General features: G+C 32.2%; 2 protein-coding genes across 10 annotated transcripts in view; one reads left to right on the top strand and one right to left on the bottom strand.

Annotated features, from left to right (window-relative positions):
• LOC132700492 (GTPase-activating protein and VPS9 domain-containing protein 1) overlaps positions 1 to 12951 on the bottom strand; it is a 39072-nt gene extending 26121 nt beyond the window's left edge. For both annotated transcript variants that reach the window (XR_009618648.1, XM_060667850.1), the window contains exons 1-8: positions 12721 to 12951; positions 12312 to 12603; positions 8832 to 9070; positions 8512 to 8679; positions 8262 to 8457; positions 7876 to 8211; positions 5810 to 6017; positions 1423 to 2148 (exon numbers count right to left, since the gene is read on the bottom strand). Coding sequence is in view for 1 of the 2 variants with exons in the window: in XM_060667850.1 (XP_060523833.1) it covers positions 1423 to 2148; positions 5810 to 6017; positions 7876 to 8211; positions 8262 to 8457; positions 8512 to 8679; positions 8832 to 9070; positions 12312 to 12590 (2152 nt within the window). In the remaining variant the exon portion in view is untranslated. The remainder of the gene's footprint in view (positions 1 to 1422; positions 2149 to 5809; positions 6018 to 7875; positions 8212 to 8261; positions 8458 to 8511; positions 8680 to 8831; positions 9071 to 12311; positions 12604 to 12720) is intronic.
• Positions 12952 to 13571: 620 nt separating this feature from the next.
• LOC132701184 (F-box only protein 28) overlaps positions 13572 to 21005 on the top strand; it is a 149418-nt gene continuing 141984 nt past the window's right edge. For all 8 annotated transcript variants that reach the window (XR_009618728.1, XR_009618726.1, XR_009618725.1 and 5 more), the window contains exon 1: positions 13572 to 13843. The gene's annotated coding sequence lies outside the window, so the exon portion shown is untranslated. The remainder of the gene's footprint in view (positions 13844 to 21005) is intronic.

Raw genomic sequence — 21005 nt, 5'->3', positions numbered from 1 at the left:
TTAGATCCAGACCATTTTCTCTGCACCACGAACTAAAATTATTAAGGACGCTCTGAAGAAGCTGAGCGTCCATAAATGATTCATTTGTTTTGTAAAATTTAAAATCATCTGCAAAGGCAAGATGTTCAGGATGAAGAACCACATCACTCAGATCTCTTATAAACAAATTAAAGAAAACTGGACCTATGTGTGAACCCTGAGGCACACCCGAGTGCACCACAATTTCGCAGATTGCACTGGGTAAATTAAAGTCACCACAGATCATGACATCACAATCGGTATAGACACCAACGAGATCCAGGACTGTGGAATGAAATTCTTCATATATTGTGATTGGTGATGCGGGGGGAATATAAACAGCACCAATAATAAATTGTTTATACCCAAATGAAAAATTTACAAAGACATGTTCTAATACACAATCGCTAATCTGTACCATCCTTGATTGTATGTTCCTTTTAACGGCGATTAGAGTACCCCCACCCTTTGTTTTACCTTTGTTAAATTGATTTCTATCTTGTCTATACAGATTATAATCCAAAAATCCCAACTCCGAATCTGAATAGTCTTCATTAAGCCAGGATTCAACCAAAATTATAATATCATACACACTACTATTGACAGCCTGACGCAGATCCGACAACTTAGTGCGTATCCCACCAATATTGTGATAGTATACATTTAGTTTAAGTTTTTTGATAGAGTTATAATTATTTTTTTGACGAACTACCTTAGGTATGCCCTTAATATATTGTACGCGTAAATTCTGCTCTGTTTGGGAACGCAAAGCAAGTTTTTCATATGCTTCCTTTATTTGCCTACGTTGTAGTGATGTAAGGTCAGCTCTGATCTGTATACTGGTATCAGTAAGTAATTTACGGTTTTTTAGGGCAAGGACTGCAAGTGACTCATCAAACAGAATAATTTTCAATTGACATTAAGCTAATATATGTTTTGTTTCATTATGTCAATTCACAGTCGACACTCAAAACCCTTTATTAGAATTTAAGTACTGTAAGTTAAAGTTAAAACTATTTTCTACTTATTCTATGCTCGTTCTTGAAAATGTGGTCTATTCAAAAATTAGGAATATGTTGCAACTACTTGCTTCTAATTGAATATTTTCGTGTTTGAAATTAAATTGTTTAATTTTAATTTTTGTATAAGATACTTTTTTGTAATAATATAATTTAATAATAATATTTGAAAAATATATATATAAACATATTCTAGTGAAAATCTGAAAACATTGTGTTTATTTTACAATTTTGAATTTACTGAAATGTTAAGGCTTCTCCAGTTTGCAACTACACCATCTTTGGTCATCTTCAAAAGATGTTGACGCTAACTTAGCTCCTAGTACGGTCAACTAAGTAAATTTCAACATCTTCTGCAACAGCAATGTCTAAAAATATCACTTACCAATAGGTACCTCCTGAATTGCCTGATCTACAAGTTGAAAAGTCGGTCTTTCAGTTCTTGATTCATTGAGCTCGACAGTTTCGTTGTCTGAAGCGAGAACATCGGTACTCCATGTTTCAGAAATAATGGATATTGTTTCGTCGCCCTCTAACAATTTTTTTATCTCAAATTTGCAAAATTTATCCTCTATTTCAGATCTAATCTGACGGCTGATATTCTGCCGAGGTTGTGTAACATTTTCCGTGCGATTCTCGGCGTTATCATTTTCAGTCACTTGACTGCTCGGCGTATCTCGCCCTGATATATTTGGACTGCCCCTACCAGAAACATTCGCCGACACCATATCCGAAAGGTTATCATTTTGATCCTCGTTCTCCAATTCTAAACTACTAGCAACTGAATGATTACTAGCCGCTTCCGAAATAGCTTCCAAGTTATCAGAAGTGTTTCCTATGGACCCTTCATCCTGATAGTTGGAATAATTTGACTTAACTTCACAACTCTGAACACTGTTCTCCGATAGATTTAAGTTGTCCTTGCAATTTAAATTATTGGGTGGTACGTACACTTCATTCTCGTTTTTCAATGGTACACTCAGATCGATTACCTTATCTTCGGGAAGTAGGCCAATATATTCGAAACCAACGCCATCGATCGGAAAAACGATAACATTTGAATATGTTTTGCAATCTTCTGTCCTACATGCGCAGTTCCCCTTTTTAATCCCTTAAAAACATTATTAGCTGTAATAATAAAAACTAAACGTCTATACAAAATGTTATTAAAAGACCACGTTTTAAAAACTGGTCTGTAACTTTATGAAGGATTCAATAAATGTTACAGTACAATATTTTGCGTGTTAGGAAAGGGCAAGGAGGTACGCTATTAGGGAAGTGGATGGTGCTAGAAATCATTTTCGAGTTTCTGGTGGTGGTTGGTTCCAAGTGGCATAATTGTTACCTTGAATTTTAGAACTCAGTTTCTCCAAAAAATGTTTTGAACCTAAATATTTTTGTTTAATACTGCAAGGACCGTGGTGGAGGGTGCTCTTAAATAAATATCCATATGCCCAAAAACACTTAATACATTTTAATAAACTTGAAGTAGTTAAAAAGGTATTTTTCTACGCTATGGTATGTGTGGCAAAATTGCGATCGCCAAAAATTTAATTTTCTGAAAAAAAGCATAAATGCAACTATACAAGTTTCTTAAGTCATTAGATACTCAAACAATGGACTAACAACCCAGTGAAAACCGCATCTCAATATCTTTCTTTTAATACAAAATGTAATTAAAAGAACTTAACATTTAAGAAAAGTTGGATCATTTGATTTTAAATGATATTTAAAATAAAGTACATTTGATTCATACAAAATTATCAAGTAGTTGACATTAGTATGCTTTCATATCTTTGCTCGTTTTCAATTAATGAATTATTATTACTAATTTATGCATTAATAGATTAGGTTTAGTCAACTAACCAAACGTAATAAACGGCTGAACACTAACCAATTTTATTAAACTGTGTATTACAAGAATTAATATTATTCTTCGTTCCTAACGCTTCGATTTCTTCTAGGCACTTGATTATGATTTTAAATAAGACATTTTTAATGCAATAAACATTTAATAAACTTAAAGAAATTAAAATTGTAGGCAGCTAAGAGACTTTGATAAGCATCGAATAACGACATGAAGGTTGCGTAAAAATAATAATTTTTTCCTTCAAGTCGATCAAAGTCGGAACTAGACCCATTTGTAATGACAGCATTTTCGTTGCTCTTTATTTAATATTCCAAGCAAGCGGTGGCAATAAGATTTTAGAAAAAGTTGGATGTCGGTTGGTTATTTATTTTTTATATACCTTAATTTAATGATATGTGAAATATCCATCCAAGAGTTGCTCTACAAAGAGCCTTTACAAAAGTTATTATTTTCTCAGATTTTTCTAAGCGGGATTTCTAAAATTTCAAATGGAAACACCGACACTAAAATGGACTACATAACGTTACAGGTCCGAGAGAAGATGATAAGGGCATAATAGATGTGATGATGGCCTGGATACCGGGGCACTCGGTTATTGAAGGTAATGAAAAAGTGGATACTCTGGCTAAAATAGGAAAAAAACTAAACATCCCCTTGAATATTAAACTGGACATACAAGACGCGAAGAATAAAATTCTTAGAGATATTACAAATATTTTTCGAGAACGGCGGAAAAACTCAATACAAGAAAAAGGCAAAAGAGATAGAAAGTTAATACAAAGTAATTTTCCTAATAGAAGATGGTTTTCTGAACTTGCCTACATAGAATACATAGAGAACTGGTCACTGCGCGGTGGGGGAACACCTGGCACGGGTAGGGGTTAGGGATTTCTTTCTGCGGGTGCGGCGGGGTTGAGAACCTTCATCATAGATTTTTTGAATGTCCTATAACAAAAGTTGCGGGTGTGGATTTATACATAAACTTGAGAAGTTATGGGCTTAACTTACCACTATGTGTTGAAAATATGTTACGCACCCCGAGTGCGGAGATCATACAAATGGTCATGTTTTTTAGATTACAATAGGATAAAACTTTAAGTTAGGAGTCGAGGTCGGACAGCCTCTCCTTAGTAACAATACTAGGGAATTTTAAATTATATGTATTTGAATCTGTCGTTTTTTCTCAGACCTGACGAGCCTGGTCCTATCGTCCATCCTAGGCCAGGAACGCCCGTCCCAAGTCCCACAGTGCTGGAGATTGCTCGTCCCTTTTTTTGTCTTTTTTTTTTAGATGTCTGTTTGTCTTAGTTTTTGTGTGCTCTGAGCCCGCCTACTAACGGACCCTATCCCCTCAGCAGCTTTTTATGCCTCTTAAATAGAAATAGAAGTCTGAAAAGAAAACTTCCCCAGGAGAACAGTCTCGATTATCTGGGGTAGTTCCAAATGGTGTTGGAAAATTGCCTAGTAACAGCGCCAATCCCAAAAAGAAGAAGAAATATCCATCACTGTCAGCCAAAAATATAGGTTTGTTGTCAACTTGTCGAAAATGAGTGAAAGGCATATTTTACCATACAGTTATGCGCAATGATGTTTGGCAAGAAATTATGGTGGCTGATGATTGTCTGTCGCAGGAAATGAGCTGCATATATATAATTCACTCACCAACAGGGGATAGTAGGTAGTAACAGCAAGTAACATGGTTGGTTTGTACAGGCTTGATAAATGCAATACCAAAAAGTCACAAATGCTGCAGGTGCAAATGGTGTGGCATAAAAGGTTAGGTCTCATCTTGGATGTAATGAAGTCTATAGAAATAAAATGCTGAAGTGATGCTACTTATATTTTTACACTAATTGACGAGACGATAACACAAGAAAAGTTTTCTGCTCTTTAGACAATTTTGTGTTTGAGTCGAAAGTGACACAAATAAAAATATTACAAAGTGATAACGGTGAAACATTACTTCATTACTTTTGGAAAGATTTTAACTCCCTTTTTTAAAATGGCGAAGAAACTATCTAGAGGTTATCTTCCTCTGCAAAATTGTTCTGTCCAGTATTGACTGCTCGGAGCTCTTAATGCAATTACTTCTCCATCTTGCTCAAAGATCTGTCCGCAGTTCGCCGATTTTCCACCTGCCTACCCCATCTACAAATTTCCTTATAAAAACCCCCTTATACAATGCTATGTATCTTTTCAATGACCGTTGTAGTGATATTGACATTTTCAACCTCTCCTATAATCAGTTATCAAACATTCTCAAAACAAAATTCTTTGTTTAGGCAATTGATATTGTATCACGCATGGGCACTAAGATACAAGTGTGAGCTCTTTAATTTGTTTATAGATTTTGCTATATTGGATTTAAATGATGTATCATATGCTTGTCAGATTGTCTTGTAAATGGATGTAGAATCTGTTAGACAATAAATGATTATTATTTGAATAAATGTGTTATTATCCTTTTTATAACTTTTCCATGTTGGCATGTTAACAGGTTTAAAAAAAAATTTGATTGAGTTATTTTTTTCAAATAGTCACTCGTGTGGACCATTCCGACTGGCGCAGTACTAACCATAGCAGAAAAATATATTTATACAAATATGGACAGACATATATTGAAGTTACTAAACACATTGGATTATCAAATTTTAAAAACAACGCACAGCAGTGACAATTTCAACGGTCGTGTCAAATAAAATTCGACAGCGAGTTGGTAGGGCTAGACTTATATTACAATGTTTGGAAATATGTACATATGGTGTAGGTTGCAAAACATCGTTGGACTGGAACTCTGGTGTTTAATGAATGAACGTGCGCCATATAAAAGTCAACAAATAATTGGTTTGATTAGATAACCTGTAGGTTTCCTTGTACTCTACAGATCTTGTGAACAACTTACCCATTGATCCTAACAAAGAAAATGGTACTTTCTTAATCGGAGCCCCTTCGGATGAATCTTCATTCAAACGCGTTGTTTTCGGCGAATTATCAGTTGAAGAAAGAACAAGCGAGGATAAATGTTCTTCTATTGATACAGTTACAGACGGATTCTTTTCGAAACTGTCGTTTTGAATTCTCATTGCATGCACTTTTTGCAACAAAATTAACTAAAATTTAAGTTTTCGTCAGTTTTCATCATCATCAGTATTTAACGATTATCAATTTACCAAAATCGGTGGAAATGGTTTTTATTCGCCGTTTAAATGAAACAACAGATAAATACCTAACGGCAAGGAATCTTTTTTAGTATCATCTTCGTCTTATTAGACAAAACCGCGGATATTTTAATATAATCAATATATCTCTGGAGATCTATGCTATAGAGTTTTCCTAAACTACAAAAGCACAGGTGACCCCCTCAGCAGTCAGTACCTTAAGGGTTTTAACTTTAAAACTGCTCTATATATTATATAAAAATGTATTATGGTAACTGTGATCAATTACTAAATAAGGTACAAATTCCAGATGATCGAAAAAGCTATGTACCAACTATTTTCACAATATTGGTCACTACCTTGTGCTGATACTAATAATAATAGCTCTTCATTTCAACAGGTCCGAGCGTGTTGCGTGTTGGATGGAAATTCACACATTTAAATCAAGCTAAATAATCAAATCTTACAAAACTAAATCAATGCTTAAAATACCAAAAGTAGTATAAAGTAGAAATCTAAAACTAACATTAACAAACCCAAAACAAAAACTAACGCCATAGCTAAAGAGACTGATGAGACAAACTGCGCATTTTTTTTAACAAAAATGGAACATTGTCACAAAATAGGTCAGAGAGATGCAAGATACCATTGCAATTGCAGCAAATTTTCTGGATGGGACTCGGAAAAAATAGGCAGTCAATCTTAAGAGTTGACGAGTTTATGGAGAAACAATGATTACTGTCAATCATTAAAAACAGTCAATGTCAACTCTCCGGACAGATAGGGGGCAAAATCCAACTTAGACCCCACATAGGCGCCAATTCAGCAGTTTAACTAAGAAAATGGTTACAGTTTCGCAAAACAAAACCCGAGGTTCTAGGAAGCACTGACCACCTACCAATTACTAAAGTAAGTCGGTTCAATATGGAGCCATTTATAGAGCAATTGCAATGAAGTAGATTTTTGGATTGAGGCTAAGAAATGGTATTTCAATTAGTAAGGTTGGCATTCAGTATAATAGCCAAACAGCTCATCAACACTGTTGTGGGAGGGATTTACTATCAGTAGCCGTGTCAATGGGGTAAAATAGTTTTGGTTTGTTTAGTTATGAATATGTTGAAAAGTAGCTTTAAATTAGATGCTGGGGATGCCTGAAACAAATCCGATCTGAACCCCTTAAACTCAACAAAGTGGTCAAAACTATTAGTAAAGTTGGCGTAAATAACATTGACTTGACGGTTCATATTGATAGCGTCGCATATGTAAACTGAGAGTATGTATGGAGAGCCTGTTTTGAATTTTAGGAAACCAGAATTTATGTTGGATGATTTCATATACCTTACAAAAGGATGATGATGATGATAGTTTCAATTTTGGCAACCTTCCTGATGTCCGGAAATATACAACAAGTTTGTTGCAAAGGGAGACACTCATAACAGAGACATAGTGTTTCACCAGAAAGTTGGTTTATATTATGAAGAAATAAACCACATTTGTACCAAATACTGCGTTCGTAAGATTATTATTATTATTTAAGGTATGCAATAGCAAATAACAAGTCTCCAGCTGAAATTGAAAAAATGATTGATACAATACAATCAACCCAAAAAAATTGTTGTTTAGCAATTGAGTTGATAATTCCATTTATAACTGGTATTTAATTTTCTATTTCACAAAATTCTAAAATTGAGTTTACTGGTTCATTAACTTAAACATAAATAGTGAGAGTTTAGCAAACCCATCTATGTTTGTTACGTTATGTAAATAATAAATAAATTTGTTATGTTATGTAAATAATAAATAAACGTACCAAATTATTTAGTTCTTCTTCCGAAAAGAGCATGATATCACGTGATATTTCCGGTGAGCATTCAACAGGTGGTTCATCGCAATCCATATCAAAAAACAGAAGCTCGATAAAATTGGACATGCTATTTTTATCAACTGACTGGAATATGTCCACGTATTTTTTATCGATACCTTCGAACTTATTTAATGCCAGTATCTGCAAAATAGTGGCTATTTGCATGAGATTGTGACGAGCGATTTCCGTCACTTGGAAATTACAAATACCATACTGTTCCGGATCAACAATTACGGGGCATATAAAAAGGGTAAATATCAGTTCAGTGGTAATAGCATTTGCCTAAAAAAAAACATCTAAAGACTGTATCAAGAAGACGTGCAATCCGCCACCTCTTTTGCACAAAACGATTTTTCAACGATTTTATAAATGTGACAAGCAATCCATGCTATCGGTTTTGGAAAACTGTAGACGTTTTCCAACATAGACTGTATAAAACTATGAGTAAATTGAGTCAATTTTGACACCACTTCATTCCTGTATTTTATGGCATCTTTAAAGTTCTTTAGATTGTCATCTTGGCGGAATCTAGAGCCAAACAGTTAGTTAAGAATTATTCACAAGATTTTCTGCAGTTCATACCTCAAAACTGTTTTGTCGGCATCAACATCCAAATAATGTTGATTGTATGAAACAAGTTCTAAAATGGGCATTTCCAGCGCGGCACTTAAAAAAAATTTTGCCGGCTGATATACCTCGTGAAACAAAAAAAATAGGTGCCTAAAAGTGCAAGTCCTCTGTTTTATAGTCCTGAAAGAAGGTCATAATTATTATTAATAATCTTCAACACGTTTGCGCGCAAATTAAGTTAGCCAAGGCAGCTGAATAATATAAGACCTATATTACAAATTGTTTGATGATTATTCAACGTTTTAAATCAATTATTATTTTTCCCTGTTTACCTTCTAGGATTGTCGCTTGTCAGTAGCTGCTGTTTTGCCACTTCAAATAACAATGTAAGCAGCAATTTTGAATCTTCTGAGTAAATACAACCTCCATACAATCCAGTAATTATACTCTGCAAGATCAGTAGATAGTCAATGTTCCTTGGCATCGTAGATTCGCCCATTATAAGCCATTCCGCAAACTGCTTCGGTTCAGACCGAAGAATTTGCATCAAGTTCGAAATTTTTATGGAATTCTGGAAATAGAAATATATGATGGATCGATTATAATTAAAAAATCAAATTCCCTAAATAAAAGAACAGGTATTTATTAAACTTCAGAATGTGTGTTTTTTGACATTATATATAGAACCACAGAGGTTGAAGAGTTGAAGTTGACAACAGTATTTTCGAAAATCGGGGTCAACAACTTCAGAATGGCTGAACGCCTTTGCCAAAATTTGAGTTGTTCAAAAGGGTTCATTTATGCTATCAACGCTACCCTGAGCACATTGATTTAGATTACTTGTAGCGCCGCTAGAGGGCACTTTGGTACATCAATATAAATAAAATTTATTTTCTTACAAAAATTAAATGGAAGCACTTTCATTGCAACAAAAGATAGCTAAATAAGGTCTATAATGAAAATCGTACAGTAATATCTTTTTCAGACCATTTATAATATACAGTCGAACTTCGATAACTAGAATTTTTGATAAGTCGAACCAAATTGGTTGGCAATAGCGCCAAAGGTAGGAAATGCGTGTTAGTTTGTCTTGATTACTTGAACTTCGATTACTCGAATATCTTGATAACTCGAACGAAACATTTGGTGCCAACTTCGATAAGTCGAATTTTCTCGGGGAACCCCCTAATTACGACCGATCTTAATCTGTCTTTTTAACGTATCTATGCAAGCAGTTCAGTTTCTGTGCTTGCTAAGTTCACTTGTATGACTTAATAGTTAATACTAAGTGAAAAATACTGTCCCTATTCAATTTACACATTATATTAAAGACATTTTTGGATTTTTGCATTTGTTGATATGTCATCAAAACGTACTTTAATAGCTTTGTCTGTTGATCAAAAATTCAAGGTTATAAAAGAAGTGGAAAGTGGCTCAAAAAATAAAGATGTAGCTGTGAAGTATGGGATTTCGGCAAGTATAGTGTCTACAATTTTGAAAAAAACTCAGTCATCACCGCAATGGAACGTTTCGAAGAAAACAAAAACAATAACATCACACTAATGGATTGATGGTGATGGTGTTGACCACGTAACTACCGCATGAAATATCGACGTTAAGCCTGAAATAATTTCCAATTGTTTTAAAAAAACCGGTTTTGGTCAGTATTCTGAATGGGAAGAAGAAGATGAGATTCCCTGGATTTTCCTAAGTGAACGCCTGAAAGAACAGAGTGAAGACGAAATCCAAATAGAAATGGAGTTTAAAGCTTGGACAAACATTAGAGGTATAGCAGAAGGTAGCACCATCAACAATTTTATACATGTGGATGAGGATATTGTTTCTTCAGAGTTTCCTACTGACGAAGATATTATCGAATCCTGCAGATCCGAACCAGTACAGTTAAACATTGAAGATGACTGCGAAAGTGACACGATGGAGGAGGAATTGGAAGATGATTTTCAGCAACCACCTTCAAATGAATTGGTGGAAAATTCGTTGATTGCCTTGCGTTCCTATTTCAAAAACCAGTGAATACACAACCGATTCCCTCTATGATTGTTTAAATAAAATTGAAGCTTTTGTTGAAAACCAAAATAAGAAATCCGGTCGTCAGTCACAAATAACTGACTTTTTTCCAGTGAATGAGTAAACTTTAATAGGTACATACATATGTATGTATATGTGCATACATACTGTGTTTATATATACTGGGTACATATACAATACATTTGTATGTACATATATTATGTAAATACATACATACATATGTACTACTATTTCATAATTTTCCTTTTTTGTTCAAAAATCATAGATATTAGGGCATTTATGTAACGTATAACCCATTTTTAAAAATGAATGAATAAATGTTCATTCGCAAAAAAGTACATGCATTTGTAGTTTTTATTGATAACTCGAAATTTTCATGTGTCAAATCGCAGTTCGACTTATCGAAGTTCAAGTGTAATTTGATTATTAGTATTTAATAATGGTAGGTATTCTGGCAATATTATATATATATATATATATATATATATATATATATATATATATATATATATATATATATATATATATATATATATAATAAAATGCGCAATTTAAGGAAAAAACATAAAAAACAATACATAGGAAAGAAAATTAACGAAAAGATTTTTTTATTTTTTTCTCAAAAAATGCCAATAAACTATCTATCTATGTCTATAACAATTTAGTATGTTAGATTTACCATGTAATTATAGGAGGCTGCAAGTTAGTTGTAGCATCACCTAAATATTGGCCAGTATAGAGCAAAAATGAATTGGAAGTTATTATGATAAGACTAATCTTGTAACACTTTTCAAAAAAAAAAACTCGAGGCAAGGTTTGGAGAGCATTTAACAAAATTCTAGTGAATTTGAAAATAATATCAAAAAATTGTGACAGAAGATGGGAACAAACAAAAAATTGAAGACAATAAACAGAGAACGGATCAAAAGTCACATTCATATGACAATTTAATGGAAAAACACTTTGGTCGAGTTCGTTCCCAGTTTGAAGCAGCAGTTTAATGCTTGTCTCCTGCGAATGTAAACTTTGTGTAAGATGAAAATAAACGACATATACTCAAGGAGGCTGGACAAAATTATAGTTACAATAAACTTTCTTTCTTTAAATCAGATCTGCAATATAAAAAAAAGATGTTGGGGATGCATCAAATTTGAAGGTCGTCTTTAAAAAACAAATATAAATCCCGAAAAAGAACCGACCCTGTTTTAGTCATATCTGCATCTTCCTTGCACAATCAAATACCTCTACCCTGAAGGACTCAGTAACAAGAAAAGCTATAATCCATGCTAGCAATTTAAAAACGGTCTTAATACTGTATATATATTCAGTTTTTTTCATGTGAACTATTATGTCAACTAAACTTTCATAACTCTACAATTTCTTTTGGGTGCAATATTTTATAACATCTTTCTTCAAGTTTCCTTGTTTATCTATTTGTTTAGATATGTTATTTTTTTATGTCTCCCAGCTTTAACTTTTATATACAAACTGTGCCAACAAATTAAAAGATGTCTGCGTTAATCAATAAGCATTCATAAATATGCATGCAAAAATGTTAGTGTGTGTGAAGAAGAACAATGGGTGCACACTCAAATATGTTTTGTCTGTCTGTAAAGGCCTTAAAAGCATAAGCTCAAGGTTGTACCTATAACAACCTGTACCTGTATCTATTCAAGTTGAGATATGTACTGTTAATAGATAAATAATTGGATAGGTATTACTTAAATTGCATATTTAGACTTTACTTCTATATAACTACTCACCTGAAATCCAAGAGCATTTTTGGCTTCAACAAAGGTGGTACTTGTTAACGAATCAAAGCCTTCATAATTCTGAAAGGATGCTTTTCTCTCAACCAGTAAAAATCTTTGTTTGTTTGTAATCCATGATGTTTTGACAACCGTATGAATTTTGTTTCTGATTAATTCATTCAGTTTTTGTATGTCAGCTTTCTCACTTTTAATGAATAATTTTTCTTGTCGCAGCCTTAAAATGAAACTAAATATATCCACCTCGTCATCTTCTATACTGCCGTTCTTCATCCTTGGCCAATTTCTTAAAAAATAAAAACAACATCATACTTGCATTACAAAAATAAAAATGTGATGGATGTGATTAAAAGGATTTAAACCCAATGATTATCTAATGAATCATTTATTCACAAATTCTTACCTTAAGAGTAATGTTTTTGTAATATGTTTTAGTGATTCTGCATTAATGTATTACATCTCCATCTGGATTGTTATTGATTGATTGTGTATTTATAATTATCACATTTTTCCGCAGAGACGTGTTTCAAAAACTCATAATTTAGATACAAGAGACAAGGAGAATTGGTAATAATTTTATTTGCACAATTTGCTATAGGTAATTGTTACAAACTACACATAAAACCTCTGACACTTTAACACCACAGAACAATAAACTAGAAACCAGAGTACGGAACCCAAGGTGTCAAAATGTATCGAAGGTCGAGTTAGGTTTTACTCGGAGGAACGACCATAGCTCTCACCGAGTGACGTCAAGTCACACGACATAAGAAACCATACAGAACGAAGGGTTTCCGGAGTCCGAATCTTAATAGAAAAGTGTAAAAGGTGCCTAATCAAAGCACTATAAGGGTGAACCCAAAAGCGATTACCATATTTTGGTCCTTGTCACAGAGCATAAAGTATAGAACTGCTAAATGAAATGTATTATTTGTGATGTTTTTGGACGTTATCAACTTACGGTCTTTATTTGCCGGCGTGGAAAAATATTTTCCCTTGAAAACCTTCAAAATTAATTGAAAATGTTTTTCTTTACTATTGGTCACTGAATGACAAAATATAAAATCTATTTAAAACCTTTTAAAAAACAAGAACAAAACTGGTATGTTGCAACGTGAACTGCAATGATTCGTATAGCTTAAATATCCAAGCATAGGTACCACTTAACGTTTTCTCGTTAAGTATGTGACTATCTCTTTGTAAATAAGTATTACTGACCATTATGTCTGTTCTGTGTTTCATAGTTTAAACACTTCTCTCTTATGGTTCTAGATTTTATAAAGAAAATTGGATGTGTGGATTTTTTAGTTGAATATTTAAAACTGCTCATGAATTCAATCAAAAATATTGTGGATAATCCATCCGGGTTTTGATCAATCCGCGTAAACTCTATTCCGAAATAACGTTTTTAAAATCAATCTTGAAATTAGTATTGCTACACACTAGGAAGTACAAAATGATTAAACATTACAATCGATTTTTCTCTTAAAATACTGTTTTAAATTAGGTGCGAAAAACTAAATGCGGTAAGTGAGTTCATTTTTTATGATTTACTTGAATGATTTTCTGTACTGTACCTATTATTTCCGACTTTTGTTTTCTATACCTACCTAATTTGCTACAAAATATTGAACCAAAACATTTTTTTTGCATTTTGTACGTAAATACATACAGACGTAAAATGGTTTATTTTTTTCTCTATAGTTGCTGTATTTTAATATATGGAAAAGCATTCCAAATATTTAAAAATGTTCTAGATTTTTGTATCACTAACCCTCACAAGATATAACTCGAATTACCTATAAAGTCCTTTTTATATATAATTTGCTTTGTCCTAAGCTACCATGAGGTAAAATTCTGTTTAAGTATTTAAAGAGTGGTTACAAATCTTAAGGAATTAGTCAGAAAGTTAAAGACAGCATGCATGGCACATGTCCAGTTTAAATATTTCTTTTTACTTATAGATATACTAGGATTGATCTTTCATTTAGTATAAAAAGTATAGTACAACAGTTCTTTAACGATACTGCATATATGAGCCTTTGCAAACAGATGTTGCCAAGCTGACATATCATAGTTCTTTTATTAGTTTATTTTTCATTAGTTAGTTTGTCAGCAACACTGTATATTTTTATGCAGTTTCAAATGTATTATTGGTCTTCCAATTTGTATAAGACTTCTTCATTTGTATTTTCAAAAATATTTGATTCGGTATGTGACTTTTCAGTTTTCTCACTTCAGTTTGTATTTGAATCTCCTTGCAGTAAAAGTGGCAAGTGGTATTTGACTACTTCATACTTTAAATAATATAAAAAGTTAATACTTCTTTTAAATTTTGTCAATTTTGTGCCATAGTACTTTAGAAACGTAAATACCTGTAGCAGTCTTAAGTTACAAACATCTCAATATTATGGGTGCATCAGTAGATGTAAGCTTTTAAAAAAAGCATCATGTTATTCAAAGTTGTTATAAATCAAGAGTTATTATATAAAAGAGAAATTTTGCATCCATTGCATTATGCAAATAAACATTGTGGTTTTACAATTTCTGCAACAATTTTTCTATTTCGCCAGGTTTGAACATTTACTTATTTGATAGTCTAAAGGTGTTTCTTTGAACTGTTGTTGAAAATGGCGTGGTACAATTTTTGGAAATAACCTCCTTAGGCTAAATTCATTCAATTGTAAAATATTTTTTATTCTCATCCTCAAGAAATATATAAAGCTACAGTTTAGCTATAATTTTAGAGATTTATATTTTATATTTCTATGGGATGCAACTTTGTATTTTTTAGATAATTTTCTGGTTAGTTTTGTGGTTTTTGTTTAAATGTTTTTTACTTACATTACCTAGGTTTTTCTTATTATACCTTTCTTGTAATATTAGGAAATATTTGAAATAAAAGTCGCAGGTGATATGCTTAACTAAACTTAGGGAAACACCCTTGGTGCTAGATATGTTAGGAGTGGTTCATTCGTTTTTAGGAAAAAGCAAAAATTAACCAATGCAGACTAAACCCGTCATCCTATCTCATTTTCACATAAGATAAACTCTTTTGACTACGGAAAAACTACCTTTTAGTCAGTGTATTCGTATTCGTTCATTTTCTGGTGTCTTTTAAGTAGACTGATTTGGCCTAGGACAAACTAGTTGGTCCTGAAATCAAAAAATATAATCTTATTCAACACCAATCAATTTGGCTTTAGGAAAAAAGCTCTGTTTGTTGGATTTGGTCAAGGTCTTCAACACTGTGCAAAGCCTGAAGAATTACTAAGTCAGTATTCCATGACAAAAACTGGTAATCCAGATTAAAATTGATAAATTTCATTGCTCGAGCTATAAGACAAATTGTAAGTGGGATCTTTATATAAATTCTACGAAAAAGTTTGGGAGTACTTTTTAATGAGAATCTTAAATGTGCTGATAAAATCACTATGAAAATTCTTATCATCGAGTTCCCTTATTACAATATATAAAAGTCTTTAGTAGAATCAATTTTATCCTATGGTATATGTGTTTGGGGTGCTACTCTTTGACTGCTATAAATTAGCCAGAAATGTGTTTTAAAAATAAGATTATTCAAAAACAAACTCTACCTAAAGAGCGAAAGAACTAAATGTTAACAAAATCTAAAGTCTAAGTCTTAAAAAAATCTTATAGAAACGCTTAGCCATGGAGTACAAACCAGATTTGTACCGTATTTGTATATTTGCAAAATAAGGGATATACAAAAATTCAGAGATTTGTTGACTCTTTGTTGTTTAGTGTAGACAATGATGTTCCGGAAGTGAATAAAATCAGGAGGATAAATTTTTATAATAAATTAAATATTAATGAGAACTTAGCTAGACTAATAAGTTAAGTTGCATTGAATCTTTCAAATTCATTATGCATTTAAAATCTTTTGAATTTATTGTCTAATTATCTTCTTATATTGTGTAAATATATAGATTATCTAAGAGGAAAAGGTGAACTTATTTTAAAATTTTAAGTATTTCTATAAAATTAAAGATTTCAACCTTTGCCGGTAACATATATTTGACGGTCATGAAAACGACTCCAAAGAGTGTATAAATTGATGCGCCTCAGGTGGTTATGATATTTTCCTTAAGATTCTCACTAACCTGCACTTTGAGCCAGTTTTTTTTCTAAATAGAGATATCCAAACACTTAAAGTCATTGGTTAAAAACGAGACTTTAAATCTCGCGCATGCGCATATTGAATGGATTTTGCCAAAATATTCATTTCATGGTTGCTTCATAAGTTCCTGTATTATTTGCATAGGCAGGGTTTCATTTTTGCAAAACAATACTAATACATTCATTAACATGGCCGACAAGACACTCACGTGGTAAAGTGACGTTTTGCGCATGCTAGATGGGTGTATTATTGGATATTTTATAGGAGGGGAGGGGAGTAGAAAAAAATTATTAAGCTTAATTTTTTTAAAGACCCTGCATCAAATTCAAAATGTAGAATGAAAAAGAAATTAAACTTAAAAAGCTTTCGAGTTCTATGGAAAAAAGTTTTGTATGGTGTACTCCCATCAAATTAAATTTCTGACAGTTTTATGTTGCTGTTTTTTTTTAACTTTTACCATCCTCATAGATGTGTTACCACTGCTTACATATATACAAATAATTTAATTTCCTATTTGCTACAAATCTTCTGTCTCTATTACCTGTGCAGTTATGTATAAAGAATATTCCACACTGGATGTGCTACTGGAAAGTCTAGAGAACAGGGAGATATTGCTGTCTACTTAAAAGTCACAACCTTTGGAATTTTGAGTTGAACACCCTGTAGATTATGGGCTTGTTACTATATGGTTTACTATTTGTGTTTTCAGTTAAATAATTAGGTTTTTTATAATATTTGTAAATCTATTGCATATCTTCTTTTATCATGTTGACTACCATGTTGAGGATAATTGTTCCATTGACAGCAGTTCGGAAACTGTAGATTTCCCATACCCACACCCTCAAATTCTTTAGTCACAATGTTCTTCTTCTCCTTGGAAATTTCATATTTTTTCGGTAGGACCAAAATGTTCTAATTTTCCCCGCTTGACGGTTTTGACTATTTCCATAGCTTTTTATATGTGATTGAGAACTTTGTTGTTGAACTGTTGCTGTTGAACTAATGTGCACAAAAAGTATTTTATTACGAGAAAAGATATTAGAAAACCTTTTAATTGTTTAAAACTAATAATACCAACGCAAAATATTAAAAACTATTTTTTTTAAAGAAAGTAATTTCTGTTTTATAAGAGCATACTATAAAAATTGGAAAAATAAATTGTAACCAATACCAACGACATTTTTTTTATTACTAAGAGCATACTATAAAAATTGGAAAAATAAATTGTAACCAATACCAACGACATTTTTTTTATTACATTTAACTACTTCAATAATTAACAATTAATTACTTATCTCCTAATTTTTATTTAATTGATCATAAAAGCAAAATGCATTTAATATAAAAATAAATGACAAAAGCAATATAGATTTAAAATTAAAAGTTCATTCCAGATGATAACTCACTCTAAAGTTTTTAAAGCTCTAATACCTAAAATATGTTCCAGATTATCAAGATTTGCATTTGGTTCATTTTTAGATTTTTCCATATCTTTAGTTAAATCGAAAGAACCTTATAAGTTAAAAAACTTTAGTAACCCAATTATTGCACATAGAAGATTTTTTATTTTAAAATTGTTTTTTCTATAAGGCTGACACTGCTAGTTTTTCTAGCATGATGTAAACGATCTTATTTGTAAAGTTTATTTCTTAATTCAGCAGCACCTTTTTCTTGTTTGCTTACCATGCACCAAACTTTGTAGATGGAAGCTGTATTAAAGCAGCGTGTTTCAAATTTTTCACGACCAAGAGGTAACTGACAAGCCAGAACAATCAAAATTGTTTGAAATTTCGTTATGAGTTCAAGTGAAACACCCGCGATTTTTTAAAAAAAACGCCTTAACTTCTTCCAAAAGTGATTTTGTACAATTTTTTTCCTTTCATTGACAAGTTTGTTATGTTCTTCTTTAATTTCAATTCTGTAGCCGATATGGACGACAAGATTTATTTTCAAATACCAAACGCGAGCGACGCATAGATAAAATTTTCTGCCTTGGTTTTATATGGTTATGTGGTGTCTTGAAAACCAAAGCCAGGACATTTTTGTCTTTTTGAACTTTTGCAAAGTTAAAAATTATGTATGGCGTATCGTTCCTTCAATATATTGAATGTTTACAATCTTCAATAGCATCTTCGAATGCCTATGTGATATTAGAAATTACCATTTTAGTTACAAAAATTTACTAATACCGAAAAAAAATTCCAGGGATAGATTGAAAAATAGAATTGACATTACTTGTCATTTTGTTTTAAATGCTCTATTTTCGTTTCTATATAAAAAGTTTTACTTGAATTTGGATTTCACTAACTTTCGATAAGAATGCAATTAAAACAGATACAAAGCAGCTCAAATTGGGGCGAATTTGCATACAAAACTTATTATTGTAGTAAAAAATTAAATGTATATTTGGTACTTCAACGCCTTGTATTAAAATAAAAAAAAACTATAAATAAGATTTATATTTCTGTTTTTTTGATTTTTTGACGCCATTTACGACAGCTATAATTTTATTATGCCAACGATTTTATAAAATATTAGTCATTTATAATATACTTGTCTTGAAGTTTCTTCGAAATGTTTATGCCGGGGACACCCTGTATATTATTCTTCGATTGCTTATTCTTATTATTACTCTTTCAATTTTATTAAGCACTCCCTATGCCTAAACTTAGTATTTTTTGAGGTATACCCATTTTTACTAAGAAAACTCCGAAATTTGTAAAATTTTGAAAAAATAACGCAATAAGCCATGAAAAACAAAATTAAATAGCTAAATTTTTGATTTTGTGAAAAAAATGTTTGCTTTCTTTTAATTAATTTAGCAATTCTTCCTTTTCAAAAGCTCAGAATATCGAAAGGATCTAGCTAGAACAATGTATTATTAGCTATGATAATTTACAAGCAAAAGTATACCAATAGAAGGCAGCCCTCTAAAGGAACTCTTGAAAATTTGATGTATCATTTTACTCGAACTGAAAATTTTGTTGGTATAAAGAACTAAAAAGTGAAGACTGTAGCCCAAAAGGAAAATGAATTTCAAGCATTACTGAGCGTCACAGAAAACCCACAGTTATACGACAAATCTCCCAAGATTTAATAATTTCTACAAGTTCTGTGAATAATATTTTCAGAAAAACTTCGTCCAGAACTCTACATTTTGTGAATGGACACAAGAAAGGTTTTTTAAGCAAGATATGTTATTTACGGATGAATCGTCCTATAAAGACGGTTGTGTTAATAAGCATAATTTCTATTTATGTGCCAACATTTTATGACGACACACATTCAGGACATTTTTGAAGTGGTATAATAGAAAACAACTTTGTAGGGCTTCATTTTTTGGAAAATACGGTAAAAATGAAGTGGGGCAGAGAATGTGCTAATGTGGTTATGATGGAGCTCCTGCACACCGTGATCATCAAATTACTAATTAAATAATTTATTTTCTCAACGGCAGATACAGGTGGTCCGATTAGATGGCCACCTAGATCTCCTAAGTTACCAGTTGTAAATAAAGCTTTCCCACAACAAAAGAGCACATGAAACAGAATGAAAGAGTCTTTCAAAGTGTTAGTCATGAAATGCTAGCTAATACTGCAGAGCAAATACTGTTAGAGCTTGTATCGAAGTCAGGGAGAGACATTTCAAGCAATAAATAATGTGAAACTTAATTAAACAGTTCTTTTTTGTTTTGCAGTTTTGTTTTTAGTTTCTATTTTTTTTTCTGAAAATGTATTAAAATAGCATTTTTAATATTATACTCCTTCTGGTTTAAAGTCTTTCTCTTTTTTTTTAAGATCACCTCATAGAAAAAAATTTGTTGAGTTAATTCAGGACGTCTGGGTGGCCAGTTAATATCCCCCCGTTTAGACATCCCTTTTTCCAAAAAAAGGACGAATAACTTTTTAACAGTTCTTCTTAGTTATACAAACGTCTAAATAAAAGTGTCTCTCGGCTCTGAATAAGATACCGTCGAAAGTGTACCCTCCTCACTACAACTGATTTACAAGTCGCTGCGTTGAGTTTCAATGTATGCAAAGGCTCTTGCTCTCACGACTTCGCGTAGTATTCGACGAATAAATGGGGAAAAACTTCCGCAACACTGCATATCCTGCCACGAATTGTTGCATTTAAGTATAGGAATACATACCATTGACTAGAGTTTTTTATTAGCTAATATTTCTGACTAGATGTTCGATTTGAAATTTTTGAATTATAAGGTTCCTAAACGGGAAATATATTTAAGCTTGCTTTGAAATTTTTGCATTAAACTAATATACCCTGATACATACTGGACGAGATTTGGTTTAGATAACTTCTTTTGCTAAGACAAAATTTATTTAAAGCCTTATTTATCGACAATCAGCAGTTGAAGGTGGATGTATGTATCTAAGTGCAATAAATTTAGAACAAACTTTCAAAGTTGTTATGTCTGGCAACACTTTGACAATGAAATTATTTGTAGAATGTAGACCACGGCGTCACAACCAGATGTGCATGACTCGTGGAATCAAAGAGAAATGATACTCTGTTGTCATATTTGTCAA

The sequence above is a fragment of the Cylas formicarius genome, unplaced genomic scaffold (assembly GCF_029955315.1).
Source record: "Cylas formicarius isolate icCylForm1 unplaced genomic scaffold, icCylForm1.1 PGA_scaffold_4__25_contigs__length_36172078, whole genome shotgun sequence".
In the NCBI taxonomy this organism is placed as follows: domain Eukaryota; kingdom Metazoa; phylum Arthropoda; class Insecta; order Coleoptera; family Brentidae; genus Cylas; species Cylas formicarius.
Note: the sequence above shows the minus strand (reverse complement) of the source record. Positions and strands in the feature narration are given on the sequence as shown.